Consider the following 21,186-nt stretch of genomic DNA (forward strand, 5'->3'; position numbering starts at 1 on the left):
AAAAGAAAATCATAAAATATGAAAAATGATGAACACACAGGAGTGGGGGGACCAAATGGTTTTTGCTGTCAATTGGGTCATTCTCAGAGAGAAGCCCGAGGGATAATTTCTAACCATCATCCCTGGTATCCCCATCACTGACTCTGGTCATCTTTCTGTGATGGTCCATTTTAAGGGGTGTGCACCTTGATCTACTAAGTACCCATGGCCCTCAGCGGTCCTGAAATAAACATGATAACACGCTGACTGCCTGCTGTCTTAAACAAGTTTATGTCTAGGAGGGAGAGAAAACAACATGAGCCATTTAATTAGAGATACTTGTCATCAGTAATGAACAATAAGGAATCATCTGGAAAGTTCTCTGAAGTAGTCTCTCAGAAATGCTATCAACATTGCAGCAAAGTTGTCTCCTGTAAAACCACTATGCTGAGACTGGCTCCAGTGGGCCTCGAACACATTGTATTCCAGCCTAAAACGTGTTGGCAAGACTGACATTAGTATATCCACTTTACAGACGTAAAGGGCTCTCCAAGCCCACACAATACCAAATGTCTAAACTTAGCATAATATGAATTTACAAGTCACAGATTTCCTCCCAAATTAGGGAAGGCACCAGAAGGAACTGAGGTAGGCTTCGTGGTATGCATCCTTTCCTCAAGAGTTTACTTGTATCCGCTGTGTTTAAATTGTAAGACATCACTGTCAGTGTGACAGAAATCTGTCCTTCACAGATACTGAGCTTCTTTTCTCAGTAAAATTAGAAGGAACCACAATGGTCAAACAAGCTTGTGTGCACAAGCAAAAATACCTCTATGCGGTTTTAGATGTGGATGCTAATTCCTAGACAATAGTTGTGTGTGTGTGTGTGTGTGTGTGTGTGTGTGTGTGTGTGTGTGTGTAGATAGAGTGTGGAAGCATAAATGAGATGTTTGAGCATAGCAAAGCATATCATATGTGTGCATTTAGGTTATATAAATAAATTCCATTAGTTTTGAGACAACTGAGACTCCACAATTATCAACTGCACACAAAATCTCCTGGCAGCTGTAACTTGTGTGCACCTCTAGCTCCTTTTTGCATTTTCCTTCTTGTGGTACTGGGGAAGAGGAGAGTTAGGAAAGAAACACAAGCATTCCTCAGGCCCCACTTCCCTAAAACATGTTCCATCCAACCTCTCCAACTGTCTGGAATATCCTTCTCTACCCCCCACCCCATAGCCCTCCCGATGCAGTGCGAAAGTCGGTGGGTAATTGGGTCCAGATTGGAGGTGTTTAAATATTCATGAGGCTGGCAGGGGACTGGGAGGGGGCGACGGTCTAGAAATGGGGGTAGGGGCTATGGGAAGTGATTAGTCACTGGAAGCTAGTGAACAATTCTGAGAACGGGACCCGGGCAGAAAGAAGAAAAAAGATTGGGTGGGGAGTGGAGGAGAGAGAGGAGAAGGAAAAGGAGAGAGGAAAGAGGAGGAAGGGGGGGGAGAGAGAGAGAGAGAGAGAGAGAGAGAGAGAGAGAGAGAGAGAGAGAGAGAGAGAGAGAGAGAGAGAGAGAGAGAGAGAAATGCATATGCGGTGAGCAATAGCTGATCGCTGTAGACCTTACAGTTGCTGCTAACTGCCCTGGTGTGTGTGAGGGAGAGAGAGGGAGAGAGAGGGAGAGGGAGGGAGGGAGGGAGGGAGAGCGCGCTAGCGCGAGAGAGCGAGTGAGCAAGCGAGCAGAAAAGAGGTGGAGAGGGGGGGAATAAGGAAGAGAGGAGGAAAGGAGAGAAGGCAGGAAGAAGGCAGGGGAAGATACCACCATGCTGTGCTGTATGAGAAGAACCAAACAGGTAGAGCTAAAGATTTTTTTACTTCTTTACTGTTGTGAAATTACCAGAGTACAATATTTTCCCGTGAAAGGCAGAAAAAAAATTTTTTTTTTTAAAAAAACTGCTTCTGCCCTGGCATGGTGCTCTGGTTTCCTTAGCATATGGTAACTGATGGTCGTATCCCAGCTTTATTCTTTTCTGCCTTTCATGTTCTGGTTTTTGGAATGCTGCTACTAATTAGGGTGAGGGTAGAGAAATATGCCGGCTTGGCTAGAAATATGATTCCCCTCGCCTATTAGGAAGTGCTCAGCGGCTAGGTCTCTGGTTTTGAGGGTGTGGATGCAGAAAGGGGTGTGGGGATGATGGATGAGGGCTATATCTACGAGATCAGAAAGCTATTCTTGATATTATTTGTGGGAAAACGTGGTTTGGAAGAATTATATTCACATTTCAACATTGCCTGTTCCATGATTCCAATTTTCTCACACGTGCTGCGGTAGATACCTGATTTCCTGCTTGCATGAGCTTCAAAGGGATGCAGGTGTATGTGGGGAAGCATGTGAAGGTTTTATTTATTTATTTAATGAATGAATGAAACTGATTTAGGATTTTTTTTATTTTATGTTTTTAAAAAGAACCTAAAGACAACAAGGGTTGGGGGAGAACTGGCTATGCCGAGGGGGAAAATCCCCTTCCTGAGATCAGGAGCGATTGTGCGCCAGCTGGTCCGGGAAGAGGGTGGACCACGCCCCTAGGAGCTTTGAGCTTAGATGGGGTGGGAAAGGGGAGCTGAGCCGGTATTACCTGTTGGAAATCGGGGCTTTTCTCTTTGCCCTCTTCCTGTGAGTCTTTCCTGGCATTAGCAGTGACCAGAGGTGTGTTAATATCTTGGAGCAGGGTAACTCGTGTTCATCAGGATGAGGGACGCGTCCAAGACGTGCTAGAATCCCAATCTCAACCTCCCCTCCCCCACCACCTAGATTATTTTTCCCCGTTTATTTCAAATTGCTCACTTATTTCTTGAAAGACGTTTTAAGAACTTAATTGAGGTGATGGTGGAGAGACTGGAGAAGCTTGGGATCCTGCAGTCATTCATAGTGCAGTAACACTCTCCAAACGCAGTCTTCAAACATTCCTAGGAGCACGTTTGAGTGATTTTTAGAGAAGGTTAAGGGGAAAAAAATGGGTGTGGGGTTTGAGTGAGTGTGTGTGCCCGCGTGCGAGTGTGCCCATGGCAGGGTGGGGTGGGATGGCGGTCTTGGTTGTAGAGACCCTCTGCATACTGATTGCCTTAAGGGCAGGGTGCAAGAGAGGGGGTATTTGGCATTATTCTTGTGCAGGTATTGGAAATTGGAAATTGGAAATACACTGTCTGAATCCAAAGTGGATGGAGGATGGTACAGAGGAAACAGCCCTTCAGCCTGGCCACATGTAGCCAGCGCCCTGGAAGGGGGATGGGGTGGGGAGTAGGGAGGAGGAAGGGAGAGAAAAAGAGGTAAAAGCCAAATGCCAAAGTAGTTGGAGAAGAAGCAAGCTCACGATAAACAAGCAAACAAATAAGTGAATGCGGATCCTTGGTTGTGGGGGGTGAATGGAGGAAAAGTCAGTCAAGGCGGGGCAGGGGGGTGTTGCTGACTGTGTTGCTCTAACTGCTCTTGGTTCCAGAAACATGCTTCCATAGGAACATTTGCAAAACACTCATCCCCATGTCTTCTTTCATTTTAATATATGAATGTAACAGATACAGGTGCCAGGGGTTAAGCACACCTCAGAAAAAGGTTGCGAGATGACTGCACTGGCCGGCTGGTAAAATACAATTTAGGAAGGTGGAGCCTTCAGGAAACCAGTGCTATTCATTTGAAAGGCTTGAATTCTGGAAAGAGAAGTGTGCTGGCTGACAGCTCGTCCCCACCCTATTTTTATGCATGGGAGTATCCACACATCTTCAGTAAAGGGAACCAAGCATGGTTTTTAGACAGGGAACTGGGGCTAAAGGAATTCCCTCCCAAAAGAAGGCGGACAGCTGCTTCCACTGGCTTCATCCTCACTGACAGCCGGGGAGCACTCACTCTGATGTGCAGAGTGATGAAGATGAAATTACGTGTTTAGGGACTTGTAGGAATTTGCATGTAAATGTGTATAGCATGTACATACTTCCCATGCAACCATTACGCATGTACTCTGCATGGGTTTCACATGTCTCCCTGTGCCTCAGCATCACTGATGCAGAGGGGGAAATGGAATGTATAGAAATGGTCCTTTCTACCCACATACGTTATGAATAGGTCCTCAGGTATAAAAATGGTTATGTGCCCCGTGTAGCAACATTGTGTGTCATTTGCATATGTCAGCATTTAAGGTATCGTTAAACCAGACAGAAGGAAATGGTGTCTTCAGGGCGTGGGCTCATATTACATTGACAGGCGTTCCTGTTCCTATAGTATGGATACTTAAGTCCTCAAGCAGGTTTCCTTCTTGTGAAGTGACCCTCTACCGTTCTAGTCAGAATCTAAGGGTTTCGTTGCTTCTTCTGAAAGGTGTTTTTCATTTCAGCTCCTAACAGGGACTAAAAATGAGGGCACAAACCTGCAAAGGTCTAACTCTGCCACACCCAAGAAATCCAGCAGCAATGTGGGAGGGGGGACTGGAGGGCCTGCGCTTCCTTCCTCTTCCACTTGAGCAGCAAAAGCAAGCAGTCGCAGACATTTCTAAGTTGTAATACATTGTCAGTGGGTGTGAACAGTTAAATGATCTCTCATAGCCATTACTTAACATTGTACATGATTAAAGTAGAAAGGGGGGGGGGGAGAGAACTACAAGGAAGTAGGTAAAGGGGGGTTAAAATAAAAGAATCTTGGAGATTTTATTGGCTCATGATTTTCAAATATCTTGAGGCTTACTTTAAATAGCTCAATTACCATGCATACTGCAGACGATTAAAAACTTGCAAGGTGTGATAGTCTACAGAGACAAAAAAAAATGTGAGATGTTTCCTTTGTTTAAAAATAATGACTTTAGTTTGTAGCTTAAGTGTTCAAAAATTACCCTGTAAGCAAGCAGACCTGTCCCCACCTCTCACTCCGCTAGCATCTGCCCCCTTCCCATATAATAAATTTTATCTTTGAGACATTAGTCATTGGTTTAGAACTCCAGCCTTGCAGTTCCCTTCCCCTAAAGCATCGGGAGGTGTGGAAGGGTCCAGCCCTGCTGCTGGGTGGGGACCATTCTTTCTAGTAAGAAACTGGATTCCTGCTCAGTCTCTCTGAGCCACACCCAGTGTCATCCAGGGACTTAGTGAATTGATTCAATAGAGGCCTTCTACTTAATAGAATTGAAGCTGTCTGTTTTTAACACTCATGGTATCTGCCATATGTTTCCAAAATTGAATGGAAGAAATTATTTAAAAGGTTTTTTATCCCTCTTCCCAAATCATCTGGACTTCAGAGAACCTTCCATAGTTTGTGGTGAATTTAGCAATGTGTTCGTTTCTGATTATTAAAGTTATACTGTGGCATGTGCACCATGACCCCAATCCTTCATGTTAAGAGAGTGCTCTGAATGTCACTGTGCTCCCTGCCCACTCTATTCCTGCAAGCTATGCTGAGGCAACTGGAGGAAGAAAACACAGGGTTAATTTTCCTTCTTGCTGAGCTAGTGAAAACTGCAGAAACCTCCTTTGATGTTGCAAGAAAAGGGCAAAGTTCCTGATCACCAAGCAGGAGAGTGGCCCTGGGTCTTCTTCTGTCAGAGTGAAATTACCAGTGACAGGCCTGGGGCAGAATGATTCCACAGACTTCAGAGTTTTGCTCAGTCCCTTAGGGAAGGGGCGGAGGGCTTTCAGCCAATCATGGAGCTCTGGATTAACCCACTGTACTCCCACTGCAACCCCCTCCAGCACTGGTCCCATTGACTTTAAGACACACCTAAAATCTTCCTCTATGAAATGAATCTCAAGGGAAACCTCTCTCCACGTTCATCAAGAGTGGGTACAGCATTTAACCCTTTCACTTCTTGGCTAATTGTAAGACAGGAAGTGTCCCTTGTAAACCCAAAGAGGATAAATTTGGCCAGTGTTGTGCCTCTTGGATTTTGAAGTGTAGACAGGTGGTCTCCAGGCAGTTGAAGTGGAATCTTTACAAAAAGTCTCCTAGGAGCACCAAGCTTCTAGTCCCTAGTTTGTGCCTCTTACAGACTCAGAGACATTGAATGGCTCACATCATATCACGAAGGGTTTTAGTTACTTCCTGTCAGGAAGACTGAACAACTGAAAGACTGAAGCTGTCCAACCGAAAATCTAAGAAAACCGCCCACCCCACCTTAAAGGGTGTTATAAGGATTTTTCTCTAATTTGGACAGGACAGACACTTTTTTCCCCACAACTGCCAGGACAGACTTGGTCTTTTCTCTTAGAGACGTTTCTGCTGCTCACCTCGAGCAAGCGAGCGCTCCACCTGGATTCTTGCCTGTTTTCTCACTTACTCCTGTTTCATCCCCTTATGGTCCCTCCAGTTTATAAAGTTTTAGCTGGTTTCTCTGTGGCCTATGAATGAACCTTTTCTCCTCTGTTCTAGAGTCTTCTGACTGAATCCCCATCTCTACAGGTCCCATCCCACTTTCCTTTCAGAACATTTCTGAAAGCCTTCCATGCTCACATCTCACTCGTCATTCACTGTTCTACCTACTTTAAAGAGGCCCAGTTCCCATGGTTCCATTGACACAGGGTAGGTACCATTTCAGGTTGAGCCATGCTTTCTGTTGCTCGCCATCTGTCTGTGCTACACCACTTCTTCTCCTCAAACAGGACCTTTTAAAACTCATTTGATGTCTCTCTTTACTCTCCTGTCTGAGGACTGTGGCTTTCCATCTGGCATCTAGGTTTTTCTGTCATTCCACTCATTAATCCCAGTTTAACAAATCCATATTCAGAGCTTCCTGCAATTTCCAGAGGTCTGTCTTGACCTATAGAAGCTTTTCAGAAAAAACCCCGTTTCTCCTGTGTGCTGAATCAGGTGTCGGTTGGTTTGGACCACTCTTGAACTTCCTGCCTTGTTGCCCCAGCAATGCCCATCCAACCTCAGAGCTTTAGAAACCTAGGATGCGTCCCAAACGTGTTCCTTCCTTCCAACTTCCACATTCAGGTACAAAATCTTTTGACTCTAGTTAAAAAGATTTTGAATGTCTTCCCTGCTTCTCCACACATACCTGTGTACTGTGGCTCAGTGTTTTTTTTTTAGCTTTCGTCTGGCCAAAGGCAACAGCTGCCTGTCTGGACCGCAGTTCCACACGTTTTCTCTTTTCAGTCTCCATGCAAACAACAGACAAACCGACTTTACCTCATGTAAATCTGGTCACACTAATTTCCTCATTGAAATTCTATAATGTCTCCCTATTGTCTATAAGCTACTAAATAACCCTTCAGCACGCCTGCCATGATCTAGTCTTGTCTTCCTCACAGGGTCATCCTTAAATACCTCCTCTTTCTCATCCCTCACTCTTTACTCACTTTATAGTTCTTTCAGAGCCTGGAAAGTGTTTATTTCTCTTACAAGGGTTAGCTCTTTAAATCCACACGTCCATAAACGAACTTCTTCTACTATTTTTATGAGTGTACTGCATTTTGAACTAACTCTATGACCACTTGTTGTACAGCCTAGCGTTCATTTTCAAAGTATGTATCTGTGCCCAACTTGTAAGCTTCTTGTGAAGAAAACGATAAAATTTTAATCCTCTTTCTACCCATAACGATTATTATACTGCCCAGTATAGGTGGATCCCGTGAACTGTGCGTGATCTGCTTGCTAAATGAGAATGGACCAGAGTTTTTAGTCTTGCCTCAAATTATGGTATGTTTAAATGGGCAATCATTAGCAGACTTTAAAGGTACTACTGGTGTGAATTGTTAACGTAGAATACATCGTCCTTTACTGTGGCTACAAATGTACAGACGTGGCAGAGTTCCATTTTTAATGTAAGCAGGCACAGAATTAATCCATTCATAGTCTGCTTTTCTCCAAACTGTCATAGCTGGAACTATCTGGAGATATCCTTTCTATATGGACCACTCCTAGCAACCAACATGCCAGTCCCATCCTCAGAGGTGAAGAATGGCAGCCTAGCTATGGTTACTAAATTCTTGCAATTCCATGCAGTCTTGTTTTTGGATCCTGGTATACTCATAAGCCTTACTTTGCCCTACAACTATCACAAGAGACCCTGTGTTCATCTTCTGCTGCTTGCAGCTGATTTATTTATGCGCATGTAGCATTAGCCTATGCTGAAGGGTGTATGATCAATAATTAATTTTACCTACATTTGAAATTTTTTTCCTTCCCATGAAAGTATCTGAATAAGAGTGTCTACCAACGCACATCACATGTGGAGCTGAAGGGGAGGGTGAATAGTCAGTAATCTCTTAAACCTGGGTTAAATATAGAGAAATTGGGTCATTTGAATCTTTTTCGGTTTTGGATAGACTTCAAAGGATTTGGATCCTGGTGCAAGCCTATGGCATCCAGTATGGAGAAGACTGCAACCACATATTTCCATAGCTTCAGGTGGTGCATTCTAGTCGCTTAGTTGAGATATCTTTGAGAGAACAAAGCAAGATGAAAATTGAAGGTGAAGTTTGTGTCTCATAGCCAAAGTTAGATGGTGTTTCTCAACCCTGATACCCTTGTCCTGCATCCGACTAGCATCCGGTCCAAGCATCTCTGGCTTTGGGGTTTCTTTTTCTTTTCTCCTCCCCGCCAATGCAAAAGAAGTTTTTCAGGTTAGTGCACTGGTTTCTGCTAGTGCTTGGTGTTTGAGGCTATGAGAGAAGAATGTTAAGAAAAGGTATATGTTGCCCAACTTTCCAATACATGTTTTAAGCAAATCAGGTGCCGATTTGTCATTTAATGGATGTCTAGTACAGAGTGGACTCTCAATGGGTATATACTTGAAGGGATGGGTGCAGGGATGGGGGGCTCATCATGATGGGATCTGGGGAGAGATGATTTAACATCAAGGGCATTCCTGGGTACCCATTCAGAGAAGATTGGGTATCCTACTCAACACTATTGGCCTTACCAACAGAGTGGCTATGGTTGATGTTACAGTTCTCTGTCTTATTTGCTTAAAGTGACATACTTGAAATCATTTGGGGTTTAGTGTGGGGCTGTGGAATTTCACATTTCCAACCCTTAACTAGTTACAGATCTTGATTTCTTAGATGTTCTTTGTTTAATGTCCTGTTTAATGTCTTTGTAGTGGAATAAATCCCTCCCCTGGGTTCTAGACCTGGTTCTGCCAATTGCTTGTCCTGTGATCTTAGGTAAGTAACTTAATCTCTTTGAGCCTCAGTTTATTCATCTGTATTGATGGGCATAATAAAAGCCTCCAAATCCTGACTCACTTTCTTAACTAGGTTGGTATGAGGCTCAAATAAAGTGATAAAAATAAAAATATCTTTTAAACAATGCCTTTTGATTCTCCTTAAAGTCTTCATGGTGCTACACAAACAAGAAGTACCATTGATATCTACATAGAATATATATACCCTCCATATGCCCCCTCATATTCTCTACAAAATGTTAACCACATGGAAGGATGAGCACATAGAAGATCTTTATCATTTACTTTGAAAACCAGACTGACAGAATTCAGATAAGCATATACTTAAGTTGTCCTTAGCTCTGAAATATCCACTGTTTTCCTCTCTCTCTCTCTCTCTCTCTCTCTCTCTCTCTCTCTCATTTCATATGCTAATCTCCTCTCCATTTGCTGTCTGCTGCTTGCCCCCACACCCTCACCCCCCACACTCCACCTCCAAACTGGCTTCTGGGTATTAGCACACATGCTGTGCTCACATCTATCACATGAGGGCCCAGCCAGGCAGAAGAGGGTAGAGGGAAGGTAGGGCTTCTTAGAGCCTGAAAAGTGGAGATGCAGCCTGGTTGGAAACCCAGCAGATTATCACCTGGCACCATTTCCAGGTCTCCTTAGTGTGCCACTAATAAACCATGACCAGGAGAGCATGGAGTCCTGAATCTTTTAAAACTCAACTCTAAATGCTATTGATAATCTTCTCCATCCCCCGGATCTCTATGGATCTCTATAAAGGACAGTTTAGTTCTCTTGTATTCATGGTTAGGACTGGGAAAAGTTACCTGTTAACATAACAAAACTTGCCAAATTTCACTCAAAGCAAAGGAATTCTGCAACTCCACCCCCACCCTAGAAGCTTAGTTTTATATCTGTAGAAAATATTGGAATTATTTTAAAATACAATAATCAGAACATGTTAGTACAAAGATTCTGATTCTCCTAGAAGCCAAACATCTACCATAAGAAAACCAGCATCACACATTTGACATGGAGGATCCCACAAAAGCTTATAACAGAAACTATGCTAATGATACTCAAAATAAACTGCTTTTCAGAAGAAACTAATTTATTCAATTATATTTATAGTTTGTTAAGGTTAATATCACTTTTAATCTCTCTCGCTGTCTCTCTCTCTGTCTCTCCCTGTCTCTCTCTCTCTGACTCTCTCTCTCTCTCTCTCTCTCTCTCTCTCTCTCTCTCTCTCTCTGTCTTTCTCTCTCATCTCTTCTGTTATTTATGAATTTTTTGATTAGGTATAAGTACCAGAATCTGACTTTAAGTATCCACAAAATTAATTTTGTTTTAAGGAAACTAAAGATCCTATAAATTTAAACAAACAAATAAATTCAAGACTAAAGCAACCAGGACAGAAGTGCTAATCTTAACAGCAGAAAAGCATGAATGCTCCCCCTCATTTGGAACAATCAGTTCCCAGGACCCAGTTTCTCTCCTTTTTTTTTATAAAGGTATGAAGAGAAAAGGAATCAGGGGGGTGGGGTGGGGGTGGGAGAGAGAGAGAGAGAGAGAGAGAGAGAGAGAGAGAGAGAGAGAGAGAGAGAGAATATTTTGTTGGTCTTGCTTGAATCAGCTACTACCATTTAGACAACTCTCTGATTGTAAGAAAGTCTAAAGCCCATAGTTTCTGGGAGCCCACACCCGTGGGAGAGAGTCCAGGCTGAGGAAGAGTCCCTGCATGTATTTCCACATACCTACCACAGAGCCTTGGTCAGGAAGACTCTGCCTCCACTGAGCTGGATCACTGAGTTTCCTTTTGGGATGTTGTCAGTTTTGCTGCCTCGCTTACTCATTTTCAATCCCTTCTGTTACGGTGATACAGTACCCTGACCAGAAGCAGCTTAGGGAGAAAAGGATTCCCTTTGGCTAATGGGTCCAGAGGCATAGACATAATGATAGGAAGGCGCAATGACGTCAGGAAAAGCATGGGTGACAGCATGGTGAGCAAGAGGCTGGCTGATCAATCTCTCATTCACACACAAGAAGCAAAGAAAGAGAAGCAGGAAACACTATCCCCTATGATGTACTTCCTCCAGCAAGACTTCACTTCTTAGAGATCCTTCAACCTCCTCCAACGATAGCACCAACAAGGGACCAAGCTTCTATACACGAGTCAGCATTTCTCATTCATACCACCACAATACCCTTATTAGTAGTTTCTAGAAGGAAGTGGTTATCTCACAGATTGTTAATTTTGTACACCTGGTGAAGGTTAGAACTAGTTTCTATGCCTGGAGACGACCAATGCTAGATTTCTACATCTTTCAGAAGCCTACACCTGGCAGGTACCAGGGTTCTAAGAGGAGTCCAAGCTGTCATACATTCTTGCTAACTTGGCATGACACAGCTTTGTTCTCTCTCTTAGTTTCCAGAATCACTCTATGGAATCAGTTCCTACCAAAGGGTTGGGCCATATTGGATGTAAAGCAGATCTACTCAGTTTATACCAGAAAAGCACTACTCCTTGATATTAGTCATCTCATTTTGAATGTTCTTGAATTAATTCCAGCCATCATCACCATATTTATCTATTTTTAGCAGATTGGCACTTTCAAAAATATTGAGCTGTTGTCTCCATATGCACGAGTTTGCTCTAAATGTAGAACGTTGGTAATTAGCCTCACGTCCATTATTTGTAATCTCTGTTCCAATAGCTATTAAAAATGCTGTTTTAAATGGAAATTGAAAAAACCCCTAATATCTTCCCATTAATGATATCTTAAAAGAGCTCCATGAGGCAAAGACAAAAATAAGTGGAATAAACTTCAGAGCATACAAAAACTCAGGAATCAGCTGCCTTTTAAGGTGACTTAGAGCATCTTAGCATAACAAGCCTAGGAACTTAGCTTGACTGTAAATTGTCAGAGTGCACATGCTCAGTCTATTGTTACGTCCCTGTGGCTTACAACCCAATTCACCCAATTAGACATGTAAATTTGAGGATGCTAGACCTCATAATAGCTAGTCCCCGAAAATGAGGTATATAGTTCTATTCTAATCCCTCTTCTATCTGAAGGAAGAAAGGAAGGGAAATTTAAAATATTTCCAGTTTTTATTTACTTATCTTGAAGTTCATTTCTTAGACACCTGTGTCTAGCTGTTGTGAATTCTTTACTCTTCAGGGCAGCTCAGTTAGGCTATCCAGGCTCTTAGTGTGTTGGTTATAACAGAAGAAAAGAAGTTGGTGTTGAGTAGATAGAACACATTTGGGGCAGATGTTACATTTCAAAGTCCCTTCACTTTAAATAGGAAGATGTAATATTTTATTCGAGTGGGAAGAAGAAATGGCAATTTATTATAAATCCTTCCATTTCATCGTTATATAGAAATGTGGAGAATTTTTCCTCATCATCACAGTTGTCTGGGATATTTATTTTTAATTTCAAGGTTTAAAAAGTAGGCTTGAAGGGGAGAGCAATATTCTTTCACTCAAAAATAACCAACTTTTTATTGAGTAGGGAGTTGGTTTATCTAAACACTATTTTGAGGGGTATCATCGGTAGGATTTCCTCAATGCTCAAAGATTTGTGAATAACCAATAGGAAGAGTGAGTCTGTTTTGGCTGTCATCTGGAAAGTCAACTCTGAGACAACTGTGCTGGGATTGTGCATTTGTTCAAAGACGTTGTCTATTGAAGTTTCTTAACTCGGTGCTCTTAAGGGGTTCAATTGCTTTGAATTAAAAGGCATAAGGTGATTGACTGCCTTTTGGTAGCTCAGCGAGATTTGGCTTCATATTGGCAGGCAGTGAGTTGAAGAACAGTATTGAACCTTAGAGGACAGGACTCGATGTCTTATATATATTCCATTCTAGATTTGACCTTGGCACCTTACATGTCTTACATGAAACCTGGAAAGAGATGAAATGGAGGATTTGTACAATTGAAAGGGTTACCATTTTAAAACAGAATCACAGTTTTCTATTAAAATATGCCATAACAACAGTGATGACCACAAATGATTCAGATTCTGCTTCAGAACTTCATCTTGAAAACAAAACACCCAAGAGAAATAATATTCAGAAAGCAAACCAGGAATATCTACTACAAGTGTATTCCAATATACTTCTATATTCTGAGGCTAAATTCAGATATTCTTATTTAAAAGGAAGAAACTATTGATCCTTAGGTAGTAATCAAAGCAATCATTTTGTTATCACAATAAGAACTTTCAGTAACCTTGAGTTTTCTGCCATGAAACTCAGAGTTTTTCCTAAGTGAGTAGTTTAGTAACATTGGAAACTGACTGTGTAAATAAGAATGTGTGTGTGTGTGTGTGTGTGTGTGTGTGTGTGTGTGTGTGTGTGTGTGTATGAAAGAGAGAGAGAGGAGGGGGTAGGGAGAGAGGGAGGGAGGGAGGGAAGGAGGGAGAGAGAGAGAGAAGAGAGAGAGAGGTTTATACATATAAATCCATCTAAAGTCATAAAAGGTGAACTAGTAAAAGAGGTCAACTTTTTTATATGAGATTTTCAGATATTAAAAATGTTTTCCTTTTATTTGTCTTTATTTCGGAATATGCAATACATATTCTAAAGGAAAATTTAACCTTTCCTTGGACACTGTCTCACTACCCTTGGTATGAACTTAAACACTAGTTGACCTTTGCTTCTTCTCATCATCACTGCTTTGCAAAGCCTCTTTTCATGTTCAAATCTCTTCCTCCTATCCTGAGTGGAGAGTTTCTTTACTTGCATTGATATCACTTACTACTGTGGTTCTCCAAAGCCGTCCACACCACCGCCATCTTTAGATCTCCTATAGTGGATGTGACCTCATCCTTGCCACTCATCAGGCAGAGTTTTACATGATTATCATCATGTATGTTTATTTGCACACGAATCCCATAACTAGCTTACAAACTCTGAAGATATCCAGTGCATCATCTGGCTCAAAACACATTGATTGAAATATTGATTGATATGTACTCTGCAGTGAACTCTGTATTAGACTCGAGGATGTTGTGCAAGACAAACACCCATTCCAGTAGAGTCTCAGGAAGACATATGGGACTAGGTTCTCTGACCTCTTTAGAATGTTCAAAATTGTGAGCAACGCCTCTCCCTAGAATCTATTTTCCTGGCCTTCATCGTGTACATTTCTGCTGGAATTTTCCTCTGTTTTGTTTGCACATCCTCTATCTAACTTCACTGTGGCTTATTATTCTTTTTTCTATCAATCTGCAAAAAACAATTGTTGTTACTAAGATTTCTGTCATTATTATGACATAATGCAGGGCAGGGCACACAAGTGATCTCATCCATGGTCACACCTCTCATATGGATCTGTGAGCCTCAACCTAGAGAATTCCCAGGCTCTCCAGAGGTTACTTTCTATTGGCTTGCTTATTAACTGTCCCTTGGAAATAAACCTTGATTTCTTAATTGAACCATTTTCTCATCCAGTGTGGTAATTCATAAATCAGACACTTCAGTCTGTCATCAGATGTTTGTGGGTACTCCTAGTTTTTATGAAAACAACAATAAATAAATTAGTGATCAAATAAATAAATAAATAAATAAATAAATAAATAAATAAATAAATAAATAAAATATCTGCCCTCCTTTACTCCATTTCCTACCCCCAAGCCATTTTCATTCAGTCTGTCCTTCTTCCTTGGTTATCTCTACTGTAGTCATTGATGGCAGAAACCAAAAAATATCGTCTGTCTTTTAGTTTCCTTTCTTCTATTCTCAGTGGAATTCTCATTCTGCTTTCAGAAGCCAGAGTTATATCTTAAAAGTGTCTTTCAAAATGTGTGTCTCTGACATGTTTCCTCTGCCCCTACAATCAAAACCAAATGTATAACTACTGAGGCCTTTTAAACTGCTACATACCGGCCTTTATTTCTCTCATTTCTTAGGTTCACTCTCCTCTCGGTCAATGAATCTTCTGACTTCCTTTTTAATTTATAAGACACATCAAGAGTGGCTTCTCTCCAAGCTGTTTGTATATGTTGATCCCCAAACCAAGAATTCTCTTTCCACTCTTTACTGAAAGAGTTATTCTCATCTGAGCAGTATCTGAGTTACTTTGGAAACACCACATTTCTTCGGTTTTTAAGACTGCTCAAAGGGGCTGGGGATTTAGCTCAGTGGTAGAGCACTTACCTAGGAAGCGCAAGGCCCTGGGTTCGGTCCCCAGCTCCGAAAAAAAGAACCAAAAAAAAAAAAAAAAAGACTGCTCAAAGTCTGAATCAGAAGAAATATAGTTAACACTATCTTGACCCTAATTACCTTTTCAAACTTCCAAGCTATCTCATTTATACCACAGACATTATTGCAATTCTGTGCTTTCAATGAGTGTTGCACATCCTTTTATCAACCCCCTCTCCCTTCCTCAATGCTCCCCTTCCACTCCTTATCTACATGACACAATTCCAGTTACTCCAGTGTGGTCATCTTCTCTGTTTCCTGCATACTACTTGAACATCCAACTCATGGCATTATATGCATACCCACCACTATCTCTTTCTGAAATAAAAATTCCCTTAGAGCAGGAGTCTTGCTTCATTTACTGACCATGTACCAAATATGACAGGTAGAGTGCCATTAAATAAGAGATGAGTAAACAGCCCATACAAATGAACAAATATTAGTGTTTAATGAGAACTGCGGGATGGCAAAATTTGGTTAGGAGTAAGACCAAGGTGGCCAAATATCCACTGATCAATCATAGAAACTGCCCAATTCTGGCATAGTCCATAATAGGGCACCTAATAGATATCTCACACAGAGTTAACACCACACAGTCCTGGATTTCACCCAAGTAGGTCCAGCTGGCTGCCTCAACAAATAACAGTCACCATTTTGTATAAGGGTTTTTTTTTTTAATTGTGATAAGAAATACAGCAATACTGACGCTACCAACTACTATCTTAACTACAGATAGGTAGTCACTTTAAGATGTACAGCATTGCTTTCTCAGTCAATAATTCTGTATTTTAAACCAAGTCCAGAACATTCTATACATTTGTAGCATCTGAAACTCAGGTTTTATATTTTCTGCAGGTTTCTTGTTCAATTTGCTGTTTAATTGTATGACATATGGTTATATGTGTAACCATAGTTCATAAAATAAATGTATATAATAAATTTATAATCTGTCAAATAAATAAATAAATAAATAAATGAAATAATTGTACTACTGTACACATTCCCAAACTCAGCAAAAACAAATCAAGATACTGATAGATTTAACTGGGGATGGATGTGTAAGAATGGACACACCAATGGCCAGGAAGTTGATGATTTTTCAATATCCAATACCTCTTTCACATAGAGAAAAGGTTTCTGGGAGGTGGGATTGGGTTTCTTGGAACTCTGATGAGAGAGAATATTCCCTTTTATAAACACAGTTCTGAGAATCACAAAGGAAGATGAATGGCTCATGAACGTTAGGAAACTAGGTCATTTTAAACTAAAAAGCTAACAACTGACATAGAGAACAAATATTTTTTTTGATCTGCATGGGGAACTAGTACTTAAGAATCATCCCCTCAGGAAGTAATAGTGTAAATTTTAAACCAATAACTATAAAAATAAGAATCTCCAAACTAACTACTTTTGGAATATATTGCATATGGAAGTCAAATTTGGCAAGGACCAAAAGAATATCATTTTCCTGTTCAGAGAGCAAATGATTACAAGAAAAGCAAGATGAAGCTGATTTAAGCTGAAAAAGCTGTGAGTCACCTTTCTCAATTGTACACTTTTTATTTTGGTAATTGTGTGGGAGGTGGAGAAGCTGTATGAGTAGTTTGGGTTGCTGAGAAAGTATTAGGAAGGCGTTCAATGTTGTCAGAATTTATTTGGTGAGATCTGGTAAAACCGAGACAAGCCAGTGAGAGATAAAACCATAAAGAACAATTTAGAAGAAAAAGTACTTTTTGTTTGTTTGTTTGTTTGTTTGTTTTTCCACCTGAGTTATTGATCCCACATGCCTCTGTTTCCAGTCTTCACAGATTATGCCTTTAGGTAACTTTCACAACAAAACCCTGGGATGAAATATAAAACTACTTCCAAATCAAGGCTCTGGATTCCACAGTCGATGCTTACATTGATTGACAAACCACAGGCTCAGGCCACAATAAATGCCCAATAAGGTACCAATGGTTATGTGATGTCCAAGGACTGACCAATAAATTATTCACTCCAAGTAAATCACACATAGGCTGCATTCTGTGGAACTCAGAGCGGGGTTTCCCAGGACTCTACTAGCATTTCTGCAGGTTGGTGTCTAAGGAAATTCGACTAGGAAATGACAATTATTTCTAGCCACCTTTCTTCAAAGAAGCTGATAATACCTCCTAATGTTAAAACTGATACAGCTTACTGACCTGATACAGTTTTTCTTCCACTCCTTGTAACAAGATTCTGCTTCCAACCATTCTCCTGAAATATCATCCATTTTACAAAATCACATCCGATTGCTCCAAACTCCCTGCTTGTTGCTCCATGTACATTCTCTTTAGTGACCTCCATCGCAATTCCTTCTTAGTTCTTTTGTCTTTTTCTACACAAAACATATTATAAAACACATACAGAGCACACACTACTACTATACTTTGTGTGTGTGTGTGTGTGTGTGTGTGTGTGTACAAATTGTGTACATGAATCTCTGTATGTGTTTGTGCATGTGTGTGGACATGCATGTGGAGGATAGCAGTCAATGTCTCGTATTTCTTAAAATTTCATCCCACCTCATTGTTTAAGTCACCAGTAGTTTTTGTATTCTTTGACTAATTTTTGTGTGTAAGAGTGAATTCTGGTCACTTTCAAGCCAATTACCCCCCCTCTTCCTCTATCTCTCCCATTGACACCCTTCTTTTTAACAAGACCCACAGGGTTTCTCACCAAACCATAGAAGTCATCAATTTGTTAGAGGTTGACCAGCAATCCCTGTGAATTTTCTTGTATGGCTTCACACATCCGGCTTAAAAGCATCTACACCATCATCCCCAGACTTTACATGGGCACCTGGGGTCTGAACTCAGCTCTCCTGCTTGCATAGCAAACATTTTACTTGCTGAGCCATTTTCCAAGTTTTTTTTAGCATTTATATGTTTATATGCAATATAATCATTGTTTCTTTAGAAATATCTCAAAGCCCTATTTCTAAGTTTTCATCCTTTAGACTATATAGGGCACTGAATAATGCATACACATACTAGGTCTACTCTTAAAAAACCAGTTACTAATGTTTTACTAAATATTTTAAGGATACATTGTCATCCTCATTGTTTGTACAGCTAATGTTAATTACGCCCATTGGTTAATAGAGCTTAGTTAAAAGTGCTTGTGGATTAGTAGTCATTTGAAATTACTTTTTAGCCAAGTAAATATTGCTCAAACCCCAAACATATTATATGGCTTAAATATGCTGCTTTGGATAAAGCAAAGTCTGGTGCTCCAGCAATCTATTTAAGCAACCCCCTCCTGAAGCCCTCTGATGAAGCCTGGAGAGTCTCCATTCTGGAACACTGATGTATGTACAGTCTTCCATGGAGCTTCCATATTGGGAAGTTCAGTGCTCAAGACCTTCATCTTGGGCCAAACTAGAATTGTTTCCTGTATCGGTATCATTCCTTTGAAGGAGATAGAATAAGATCATGTGACAGATCTTTAGATGCCCATATCTTTACACTTTTAAAACTTATATCAGACCTTATATGGCCCCATTAACAAACATGGTTCTTTTACAAATGGCGGCCAAAAGCTATTCTGTTGCTTTTTGCCTTTTGGCTATTATTTCTATATTAGTCTTTTTTTAAAATATGACTTTATTTTCTGAAGTCAATATTTTCCTCAAATATCATAAAATATATTTTATTTGTTTAACATGAATTTACACCTGTCTAACCAGTTTGGAAGTTTGAGGAGTGAAGTTTGTCAACAAAATGATGTTCATAGGTCTAAAGATTTAAAATAGTACAATCCCCAAAGATTTCAATGATTAAATGAGTACACACACACACACACACACACACACACACACTCACACACACACACACACACTTTAAAACCTGACTGGCATGCAACACACACTTAATTTTAGCTATTGCTTATTCTTGTTGATGTTACTACTGATCCATGTTAAAAAGAATCACATATCTAGGTATCTTTTTGGAGAGTTTCTCAGAAGGCTGGTTTCTGTATTGAAGGGTTGCCTATATGCGTATATGTACACATATCTGTTGCACGGAGTTCAGTGGATACATGATTGGTTCCAAAGGAAAGAGGATCAATGCTGTTGGTTAAATTCTGTACATTCTTGGCTCCCAATGCTCCTTAGGACTAAATGTATTGGTTGTTGAAATCTGGAAATCTGGCATAATTAACATCATACGGGTGTGGCCAACATGAAGGAAGAACCCTTGCTTAGGCTGGAGAGGCTGTCTACTCCTTGGGAGCTGGACAATGGCAGGACAAGATTATCCACTTTGAGCCTTCAGTCAATTATGCTGAGAGGCAATGACTACTGCAAGTTATCCTCAGTGGTTGTGTCATGCAGGCCCTGTGGCTGTGTTCCTGATTGACCCATGTCCTATGCAGCTGATCTCTCCTTGATTGTGTTCCCCCAGACCACTTTTCCTTGGTTCCTGCATGTTTTAAATCTATCCTCTGGCCTTCACATCAATGGCATGAACTCAAGTATTATCCTAACCCAAGCCAGGCTCTGATACAACACTGTCCAGAAATTAGGCCTGAAGTAATATTAATTTTTATCTGGTTAATTTTGCTAGTGTTGGGGCTTTGGTTATGAGTGTTCTTCCTATGTGAAAGGCTTATTCACAAGATATACTCGTGATTGGTTCCCTTAAGTCTTTGAACATCTCAGCTGTTCCATTTCCTCAAAGAAATTTCTCATTACCTTATATGAACTAGCACACACCATGCAATCATCATCTGTTCCCTCCCATGCACGTTCATCTTTAACTCCACCATGGCCTCTGCTCTAAGTAGTGATCTATTATAGTCTTCTCACCCATGTGAGAACTGTGTGAACTGCACGCAGCTTCCATGACTCCAGCAGTGGTGTCTAGTTGCTGGAACCAACTACAGTGCCTGACATATAGGAGATATTTAAGAAATATGCATCTAATGCTGACATACATGAGTTTAGATCCTGCTGAGACATAAGAAGAAGCTAAGAAATGCAGCCAGAGAATCTATTCCACCTCTCCCTGTGCCATTCATGATTTCTGTCCCTTCAGGATGACCAACGGCATCTCTGATGTCTCTTTTAGTCAAGCTGTCAGTGTAAGATATATGATAGAATGAATCTCCAAAGAGGTTTGAAAAAAAAATTGGTTCTGCCTACCGCTATAAAATGCTTATTTATTTCTCCTTTTACATCTTAATTGTTTAAATATTTGGGGAGGATTTTCCTGCTGTGATAAATTTATACTCATTAAATTGTCAAATGTGACTGTATTATTTATTTATTTATTGCAGGCACTGCTGGGGAGCTGCTTGCTTTTGCCACTGGCATCATGTGGCTTTGACTGATTATTGCATTTTTCGGTAGTCTCTGGGCAGGACTACCAGGGTGATAAATGGTAAAGGTAGGAGAAGGTCAGACTCTGGATGAGGAAGGTTAACAAACCTGAAACAGTAAGTCTGGCACCATGAGACATCCTTAGCACTAAGATAAAGCGTCCGCCCAGGTCTCATTTGCATTGTGGATTAATCTTCAAGGAGTTAACATGGCAACACACACTCAAGACAAAACAAGCAAGATCTTCTAGAAAGGATTTACGTTTCAAAGCAAAAAGAAAAATCCTTGTGATGACTGGCTGTCTTATGATTCTAGCTAGTCCTTATGGTTGCTGCTAGAATTTTATAAACTTCTTAGCATCTGTGCCTTATATATGGGCATAATTTTTTAAAGTGACCCATGCAGGACATTTTAAAGCACTTGGAGTGATGTAGAATACCTGAGGGATAACATGTAGGACTGGAGCAATGGCAGGTACAGTTCCTGTGATTGCAATAACGATGACCTC

At 40.8% G+C, this 21,186-nt stretch overlaps 1 protein-coding gene across 1 annotated transcript in view; it reads left to right on the forward strand.

Moving 5' to 3' along the window:
• Positions 1-1,579: 1,579 nt before the first annotated feature.
• Gap43 (growth associated protein 43) overlaps positions 1,580-21,186 on the forward strand; it is a 93,669-nt gene continuing 74,062 nt past the window's right edge. The window contains exon 1 of the mRNA NM_017195.3: positions 1,580-1,825. Within this exon, the coding sequence (NP_058891.1) occupies positions 1,796-1,825 (30 nt within the window). The 5' untranslated portion in view covers positions 1,580-1,795. The remainder of the gene's footprint in view (positions 1,826-21,186) is intronic.

Source organism: Rattus norvegicus, chromosome 11, assembly GCF_036323735.1.
Source record: "Rattus norvegicus strain BN/NHsdMcwi chromosome 11, GRCr8, whole genome shotgun sequence".
Lineage (NCBI taxonomy): Eukaryota > Metazoa > Chordata > Mammalia > Rodentia > Muridae > Rattus > Rattus norvegicus.